Genomic DNA, 9,953 nt, shown 5'->3' on the forward strand with positions numbered 1-9,953 from the left:
GCTCCAGTTTGTGCCCAGTGCCCCTTGTCCTGTCCCTGGGCACTGCTGGGAGGAGTCTGGCCCCATCCTGCTGACACCCCTGGAGATATTGAGGAGGGTTGATGAGATCCCCCCTCAGCCTCCAGCTCTCCCAGCCTCTCCTCACACAGCAGACACCTCCACCCCAAGTATTGCTGCTGAGGACACCAGGAAGGGCTGTTAGTGAGAGGACAAGGGGGGATGGATGAAAAGTGGAAGAGGGAGATTGAGGTTGGAGATGAGGAGGGAATTCTTTGGTGTGAGGGTGGTGAGAGCCTGGCCCAGGTTGCCCAGGGAAGCTGTGGCTGCCCCATCCCTGGCAGTGTTGAAGGGCAGGTTGGATGGGGCTTGGAGCAGCCTGGGCTGGTGGGAGGTGTCCCTGCCCATGCAGGGGGTTGGATCTAGATCATCCTGAAGGTCCTTTCCCACCCAAGCCATTCCAGGATTCCATGAGGAATAACCAACACTTCTGAATGCAGATTGGCAGCACAATTTCAGCAGCAGCACAAGCAGGAACCACCCCCCAGTGCCAGGGATTTCCCAGCACTGCTTGCAAAAAAATCTCTGCTGGAATTTGCACCCCAGGAGCTTCTCCTTCAGCTTCTGCAGCAGGGATGATAATTTGGGGGAGATAAAGAGTGGAGACATTGTCCTTTCAAAAGCTGGGGTGATGTTGGTGACAGGGAACTGCTGGGGAGGAGCCAGTGCTGCTCTTACAGGGCCAAAAATCCCCAGAAAAATTCAAACTGCTCCTGAAGAATCTTTTTTAAAAAATCACTTAAATATTCTATTTTTTTATGTAAATGATTTTTAAAAAAAAATTAAAGAAACCAGAGCACTGGAACACTCTGTCCTCTCCATCTTACTGACATTCCCTCTCCTGTCCAGATCCCACAGATTTTTAGAGAAGAAAACCAGATCCCACCTTTCTTCCAGGCAGCAGCAACTCCCATCTCTTTGGATGTTTTTTTTTTGATTCAAGCTGAGGAATTCTCCACCCTTCAGATGACTTGTCTAGACACAAGATGGTAACTAAATAAAACACCTGGAGGTCACTTTAAAAGGTGACCTGGCCCCTCACAGATTCCTGAGCCTTCATGGAATTCCAGTTGTCCTTTTAAGTGCTGGAAAAGCTGCTTCTAAGTGAGTTCACTTCAAGCTCCTGGCCTGGGATGGCTCATATTAGACAGGTTGTCTTCAACAGGGTCTGCTCCCAAGAAGGCAGGGCTGGAAAACCTGGAATTTGCAGCCCAGATGTTGTCAACATGTGCAAATCATCTCCTGAATCCAACGGGAGGTTCCCTCTGTGGTGGCTTTTGGCTTCCTGATGTAAACAAGAAGGGAAAAAAAAACAACCAAAAAGAGAAGTCAGGGATTCAATCCAATTCAATCCAATCCCACTGCCAGGATGAGAAATGAGCTGCAGGAGGAATGACCTCCAAAATTTGCCTGGCAATGGCAACAGTCAGAACTGGGCACGGAAACGCTGCACAGCAGCAGGTCTGGGAAGAGTTAAAAAAAATCACTGAAAGCAAATATCTGTGGAATTTTTCAATGAGAACACACATCCTTTGCTTCCCACCCACCTCCCCAAAGGAGGGGTTTTTTTTTTGGGTGAGAAAAATCCAGCTTTAATCACAGCTCTTTTCTCCTGCAGGGTGGCTCTATGACTACACCCAGACCTACGCCTGCTCTTTCCTCTTTGCTGGAGCCTGTGCTCTCATCTCACCACTTGCTTTCTTCTTGGAGCCTTTGGTCCAGAAATGGAAGCTAAAAAAAGCCAACCTGGACAAAGGACCCTGCAGCTGAAGCTGATTCTGTGGTGGAAATTGGAAAGGCTGGTCTTTGATGGCATCCATGGTGGGCAAACGCTGGCTGGCCCAGACCTTCTGTGCTGGGTAATATCAAACATGAAAAGAGGGATTTGATTTGATATAGATATATATTTAGGTGACAGATGCACAGTTTGTATATCTAGATATTTCTCCTGCATGTGTGATTAAAGCCATCTGAGAAATCTGGAAAGTGGGTTTTGATGTGGGGGGGTGAAATAAGGCCTGGGTGGACATGGGGTTCACTTGGCTCCTGAGGGTGCTGAACTGTCCCTGTGTCCTTCTGGGTCTCAGATTGAACCCCACTGGGTTCAGCCCAACAGAACACCCCCCCCCAAACCTTCCCCAGCCCCCCCAGAGCAAACCCACTCACCTCTGAGGCTGTGGTGGACAAGGACCTCCCACGTGCCCCAGCACAGCTCTTGCTTCTTTGGTTTTTGCTCCTTCCATTTGGATCCCAATCATCAGCCCCAGGAGGGATTCAAAGCCAGAGACAGCAGAGAGACATTCAACTTCCACCAGGACACAGAGAACATTCCACAAAAACCTCTTTTTCATGGTGGCTGTGGCTGCTGCTCCTCCTGGACATGGTGGGTTTTGTCCCAGAGCAGAGAACCTGGAAGCAAAACCAATTCTTATTCAAGCCAGAACCACAACCCAGCAAACAAAGACAAAACCCAACCCTTGGGCTCCTCTCCCCTTCTCCCACCATCCCAACCACCCAGACCCATCCCAAGATTCAAGGAAGTGGCAGAAGCAGCTCCCAGAGCCCACCAGCAACACTGAGTCTGTATTCAACCAGTATCCTCTGGATTTATTTGGGATGGACAAGACAAAATGAAGCTGCTTGGACTTTTCTTTCTGACAGTGAGGTTGCAATTTTGGGCAGATCATTGAAATCCTGACATGGATCTGGGATATCATGAGGATTTCACACCAACCATCCCAGCCATTGGTACCATCCTTTACTTCCTCCCCACATTTTTAAATATTAAACCAACAAGAGGGTTGGTTTAATACAGAAACCCTCCCTTAAGCTGTCAAATGGGTTCTTTCAAGCCCAAAATTCAGCAGTCTGTATTTAATAAAATGTATTTTATTAATATAGCATTAGAGGAGTATTAAGGAGCTAAAACATTGGGGCAGGCAAGGAAAGTTCCCTCAAAAATGAATGGGCTAAATTCAGTCTATGACACAGAACCAAAGAAACCAGGTGAGCTTGAGGCAGGGAAAAAAGGAGAGTTGAGTTTGCAGGAGATGGGGAAACTCAGTGCTAGAAAATGGGGGATTTTTCATAGAATCATGGGATGGTTTGGGTTGGAAGGGACCTTAAAGCTCATTTAGATCCAACCCCCTGCATGGGCAGGGACACCTCCCAGCAGCCCAGGCTGCTCCAAGCCCCATCCAACCTGCCCTTCAACACTGCCAGGGATGGGGCAGCCACAGCTTCCCTGGGCAACCTGGGCCAGGCTCTCACCACCCTCACACCAAAGAATTCCCTCCTCATGTCCAGCCTCAACCTCCCTCTCCCACTTTTCATCCATCCCCCTCATCCCATCCCTCCCTGCCCTTGTCCTAAGTCCCTCCCCAGCTTTCCTGGAGCCCCTTCAGGCACTGGAAGCTGCTCTAAGGTCTCCCTGGAGCCTTCTCTTCTCCCCAACTCTCCCAGCCTTTGCAGGAGAGGTGGTTTATCTGTCCCAGGATGGATGATGCCCCCACCAAGCCCCAAATGCCTCCCCAGCATCTCCCAGCTCCATCAGCCCTTCCTCACATCTCCATGTCATTGGCAGGAGGGTAAGATGGCAATTAAAATAAATGAGAAGCTGGCAGCTCCACCTGGAGGGGAGCAGTTACAGTCTGGGTGGGGTGGGAATTTGGGCAGGGGACAATCAATAAAGCCCCCAGGTCTGTGAGGAGACACCCACCAACCTTCAGTCTGGGCCCCAAAGTCAAACCCTCAGTTTCAAACCATTCCCCCTTGTCCCATCACTACACCCCCTTGTTCAAAGCCCTCCCCACCCTCTCCAGAGCAACACTTCCCCAATTCTTACCCTTTTTAAGAAAAATGTGTCTCCCAAGTGCTTATACCCAGAGCTCCCATTTCCCACAGCATCTGACCCCACAGATGGGATAAGATATTTGCCCCAAAACCAATTCTGCTGGTCCAAGCACCTTTCTGCAGCCCTGTTCACCTCTTATCTACCAAAAGAGCTTGAAGGAAACAGTTCCCATGCTAAGAAAGTCCTCCCAGCTGCCCTGCAAAGTCCTACCATCAGGCCTGGAGGTGGGAGAAGAGTCTTCAAGCCTCTCAGGACAACCTCTTGCTGGTCAGACCTGCTTCTCTCCTCTCACACTTTTTGCTGGGAAGGGAAGCACAGAACATGTTTTAACTTCCCCAGGCAGCTCTGAAACCTAAAGCCATTGATTTCCTTGCAAGTCACACACAACACACACATTAGAGAAACAAACAGCCACAACAATGGGAACATCCTGCCTGGAGGAAGGTGGTTTGTTGGGGTTGTTTTTTTCCATCCCACTGCAATCATGCAAATCACTTCCTAAAAGCAGGTTTGGATAGCAAAGGGCACCACATGCTGCTTGGATCAAAGCAAGAGCAGGGTTGGCTGGGATATACATTTCAAAGCAATGCAAGTGGAACCTCTGGGGTTGATTCCCAAACCCCCTGGTGCTGCTCCCTTGCCCCACTGCCCAACACAAGGTGGAACAAAGGAGCAGCAGTGGTTTTGTGCCATCATCTCCAGCTTGGGAAGTGGTTGGTTAAATGAGATGCCCTCCCAGTTCTCCTCCACCCTAGGAAGCAGAGGCTTGGATTCCCTGGTGCCTTCCAACCTGCCTGTGCCTCCTGAGCAGCAGCTCTGCCCTGGCTCTGGGTTGGAAAGAAGCTTCTAACCAGATCACACAGCCCTTCTGGGTGGAAAAGGCCTTTCAGATCATCCAGTCCAACCATGAACCCAAGGCCTGAGCTAACCCAGGTCCCTCAGCACCACATCTACATGGCTTTGAAACACCTCCAGGGATGGTGACTCAACCACCTCCCTGGGCAGCCTCGATGCTCAATAACCCTTCCAGTGAAGAAGTTTCTCCTAATATCCAACCCAAACCTTCCCTGGTGCAACCTGAGGCCATTTCCTCTTGTCCTGTTGCTCATTACTAGGGAGACCTCACTCCAACCTTCAAGAGATCTTTCTGGGAACACATTTTACCTTCTGAAGAACAAAGAAAACACTTGTAACACTAACAACGACCTCAGCACATTATCTTGAGCCACTTGAGGGAACATTTCCCTGCCCCACGCTCACCCTTTCCACCCACCATGCCTGGAGATACAACAGGCTGCTCTGCACTTGAACTTGGCTGAGAAATCCCACTTGGAAGCATTTCACCAAAAGTTCCTCAGCCTGAAAACCTTCCTAAAATTCACCCCAGGAAGATGGCTCAGAGAAACATCTCAACATGTCTCCAAAAGACACAGCAACAAAGCTCATCAGCACTAAAAGGCTTGGACAAGAAGCCCAAGGAACCAGCTTCCAATTCTCCCTGTATCCCCCCAGGAACTCTTTGGAAAAAAAACCACCAAAACAACCCTGCTTTATTTAGATAAAATAGTTTCTGACCACTGATGGAGAGGGGATTGGTTCCCTTGAATCCTGATTCATTTGACCCTGGAAAAGGTAAGAAAAGGAGAAGAAAACACAGCCTTGGGTTCTCCAACAAGACACTGCAGCTGCTGCTGTTAAGGATGAGTTATTCCTGGGTTTGTTTTGTCCAAACAACTGCAAGGCTGCTGGAACTTCAGGGGGGAGGGAAAAAAAAGAGCTTTCCTGTCATTATTCCATGATTTATTCCCAGGTATAATCCCAGGAGCCAGAGCTCCAGCTGAAAAGGGAGGAAGCAGAGACACAAGAACTCCAGGACCCTGCCCTGTCCAGAGGAGTCTGGTCACCCTATGCCACCCCCTGGGACCTGCTGCCAGCACCCATGCCGGGTACTTTGGCAGGATTGACTTCTGGGATGGGCACCTGTGGGATCACAATCCCCACTTCCCATGGTTTTTCATAAGCCAGGATAAAAAGCTGCTAAGACCCGGGTGTATCCAAGCTCCGGAGGTCGGTGCAATTGGAGATGACATCAAGTGCTGAACCCACAGTGGAATTCTTTTATGTTATGATTTTATACAGACATGGTACCCCCCTCGGGGGGGCCCTGGTCAGCATCTGCAGGGTCCCCTTCCTCACTCCCTAGTTGTGGGAACCTGCTCTGAGTCAAAAGTGAGGGTAGAGAATTTAAAATCATGGGTTTAGCTGTTCCTCAGCACACAAAACCCCCCTGCTTCACCCTCCCCATGCTCAGCTTCTCTCCTCAATTAAAAAGTAAATCAATCTGCTAATAAGCAAGGCTGGGGACTGTCCCACTGCTCCTCTGGTGCTGACAAACCCAGGCACCAACTGCAGGTCCTGAGGTTTATCACGTAACACGCAACGATCTTTATCTCGCTATGAAATCCACTCCAAGGGCTGGGCTGGAATGGTTCCAGCTGCTTCTCCCAACTGGGATGAGCTCAGGGAACTGGGCAGGAATCACACAGCCCCAGGGAAGGGCTGAGAGCAGGGTGAGGGGTTTACCCCATCACCCGGGACTTTCACGTTGACCCTTTCTTGGACACACTGTGAGAAACACCAGTTTCCCAGGACACTCATTAACCAGGGAAGAAAAAAACCAACATAATTCAGATTTTAAAAGAGAACAAGCAGCTTTCTCCCAGTCATACCAGGCACAGCTCTGGTTTTTGGGTGCTGGCACACAACCCACCCCAAGCACCACTCCTGAGACTTCTGCTTTTCCCCCTAAGCCACAGGAAGAAAACAAAAAGCAATTGAAAAGAGCAGAGTAAGGATGTGACAACAGACCCTTCCAGCCACAGGAAACAAGGCTGCTCTTCCTTCACCCCCTTCTCTGCCAGATACCATGTGTGGTTTGGGCTGTTTACTTGCCCTCACACTTGGTGATAACAGGAACACTCAGCTTGAGTTTTATTTTTACTTGGTGCTTGTTTCCCTCCCTGCCTGGAACTGCAGCCTCCCTGGGAAGGCAGGGACACACCAGGCTGAAATTAAGCAAAGCCTGGGTGAAATTTGCACTTCCAGCAAGACAGAAGGTTCCACAGAACCTGGTGGGGGCTTTTTTGGAGGGGTTGGTTTTTGAAAAGCTTTTAAAGGTGGTGTAAGAGTTTTCACCGAGGTCAATGGGAATTTAGGAGCAAGACCAGTGGGAAAAAGAAGTAGAGATAAGGAGAGAATTCTTTGCTGTGAGGGTGGTGAGAGCCTGGCCCAGGTTGCCCAGGGAAGCTGTGGCTGCCCCATCCCTGGCAGTGTTGAAGGGCAGGTTGGATGGGGCTTGGAGCAGCCTGGGCTGGTGGGAGGTGTCCCTGCCCATGCAGGAGGTTGGATCTAGATGATCTTGAAGGTCCCTTCCAACCCAAACCATCCTGTGATTTGATGAAAAAAACAGAAATTTCAGCTTTAGCTGCAAGATCCTGATGGAAAAGCTTCCAAGCCTGGAGTAACCACCAAGGAGATGGGAGCTCTTGCTCGTGGCCACGGATATTTTCAGTAGTAACTCATGGGTCAAAGTCTCCATTTCCAAAGAGAACAGACTCAGTCACCACTGAGCTTTGCAAAACTTTCCCCTACAGATACTTCTCACGTGGGCAAGATAGGGCAAGGATGGGCTCAGGAGAGGCAAAGGGTGTTTTTATAACACCCCAGTGACTGATATAACAGTAATAAATCGATTTCCAGCCCCTCAAGGCTTGAGCCAAGCAGGGAAAGGGAGATACAGCCAGACTGGCTGAGAGACGGGGAGTCACAGGGATGGGGGATCCAGGACTGAGCTTCCCCACCTTCTAACTGCTGCTGGGACACAAGTCTGGTGCAATGAGGAAGAGCAAAGGGACTTCTTAAAGACATCTGGTGATATGTTGAGGACAATATACCTCAGTGCAAGAGAAGAAAGGCCAGGGCAGAGAAGGCTCTGAGGAGACCTTAGAGCAGCTTCCAGTGCCTGAAGGGGCTCCAGGAAAGCTGGGGAGGGACTTGGGACAAGGGCAGGGAGGGATGGGATGAGGGGGATGGATAAAAAGTGGAAGAGGGAGATTGAGGTGAGACATGAGGAGGAAATTCTTGGCTGTGAGGGTGATGAGAGCCTGGCCCAGGTTGCCCAGGGAAGCTGTGGCTGCCCCATCCCTGGCAGTGTTGAAGGGCAGGTTGGATGGGGCTTGGAGCAGCCTGGGCTGGTGGGAGGTGTCCCTGCCCATACAGGAGGTTGGATCTAGATATCTTCAAGGTCCCTCCAACCCAAACCAGTGTGGGATTCTACAAAAGCTGGGCTGGTAAATGTGAAACAATCCCCCACCAAAGACGAACAGCACCAGAAACAACGTCCCCTTCCTCACCCTGCCCTCCCTGCAAGACTCAACAGCAACAGCTGGGTTGGTCCAAGTGCTCATCCTGCCCCAATCCTCTGCCCAGGCTGGCCAAAGTGCTGGGTGAGCTGAAGACCTTGAGGTTGGCCCTGTGGGCAACCACCAGAGGTAGCCCCTTGGATGGGCAGGCTGCCAACACCACCATGGACTACAGCACAACTTCCTTCAGATGGCAACAAGAACTTCACAACAACCCTCAGGAGACCTCAGTGGTTTCCCTTGACTCACAATCCTCCTGCACCCCACGTGTGTCCTTAGGAGCACCTAACATGTTTCATTTGGGGGGGGCTTTAGCCACAGCACTTGGATAGGAAAGGAGATACATCCTGAAGGATCCAAGTGCTCCCTTGCTACAAATGGCAGAAATTACAGGGAAAAGTGCCAGTTCAGGGCAGGAGGTGGGATGAAGTTGTGCACGTTGCTAAAAGCCAGGCTGACCTATCACTGGATCTGGGGACAGGAAATACTGAAGATAGCTAAAAATCTACAGACCCATCTCCAGCTCCGATTGCAGACCCAGGTATGAAGGTCAATGCAGGGAGATCAGCAGATGAAATATCCATTCCCCACAACCGACCTGCAGCTCATCTGTGGAAGCCAACCCCATGCAGCCACAACCCATCCCATTCCCAGGACAACACCCAGGAGCTCCAACCCAGAAACACAGGAGCTGGGCTGGGAGGTAACAACATCAACCCACAGCAACACCAGCATGTGTGACAGCACCCACACCTCCACTGGAGCAGGATACAAAGGCTGACAAAACAGCAGAGCTCTGTGCCACCACAGACACATCTTCTGCTCCTGCTAGAAGCTCCTCAACTCCACCAGCACATGAACAAATGGGATGAACACCAGAGGCTCTTGTTAACCAGCACAAACAACCCAGCCCTCCTGATCGTGTCCTTCAGCAGCTTATTCTGCCTTAAGACCTTCCTTCACCCACTTCTCAAGCCACCTCTAATTAAAAACAGGCACACAGCTCCTGAACAATGCCTGAAGGAAACACAAGAGGAATCACAAAGCCATCAGCCCAGGACACTTCCCACTTCTCTCCCTGCCCTTTCTGCAGACCCTTTGCCTGATGGGACACCCACAGAAACCAGGAAGCGTGTCCTCCAAGAGCATTTGCCATTTCATAGTAAACCAGCAGCACGAGGCCAACATAAGCTTGTTATTAGCAAGGAGCAGAATCTGGGCCATCTGATGCTTTCAACTTACTTATTAATTCAGCTGCAGCTGGTAAAAGCACAATTCTAAAACCAAAACAAAATGTGTGAACTCAAATATCTGGTTCCCCGTCTAATCCACTCCAATTGCTTTCTGCTGCAGTGCAGCTCATTAAATGGCTCTCTTCATAAATCCACTTTCCCCAGAAGTCTCATTAGCCTAATTAATATGATGCATATAGAGCACTTAACCCTTCCAGGAGCCTCGTTTGAACCAAAGTCTGGCTTCACCTGGCAGCTGAAGCAATTCAGAAGGCATGGCCAGGGCCAGCACGTGAAAAACAACTCATTACTCCAGAGCAACCACAGGAGAATCATCCCCCACCATATCCCACCACACCTCCAACTCTCTGGAATGAATAGATCATGGAA

General features: G+C 50.2%; 1 protein-coding gene across 1 annotated transcript in view; it reads left to right on the forward strand.

Annotated features, from left to right (window-relative positions):
* Positions 1-1,827, forward strand: part of SLC16A4 (solute carrier family 16, member 4) — a gene marked incomplete at its 5' end in the record, with an annotated part of 12,751 nt that extends 10,924 nt beyond the window's left edge. Inside the window, one exon of the mRNA XM_009997351.1 lies at positions 1,676-1,827. Within this exon, the coding sequence (XP_009995653.1) occupies positions 1,676-1,827 (152 nt within the window). The remainder of the gene's footprint in view (positions 1-1,675) is intronic.
* Positions 1,828-9,953: the final 8,126 nt, after the last annotated feature.

Source organism: Chaetura pelagica, unplaced genomic scaffold (genome assembly GCF_000747805.2).
Source record: "Chaetura pelagica isolate M959 unplaced genomic scaffold, ChaPel_1.0 scaffold755, whole genome shotgun sequence".
Taxonomy (NCBI): Eukaryota; Metazoa; Chordata; class Aves; order Apodiformes; family Apodidae; genus Chaetura; species Chaetura pelagica.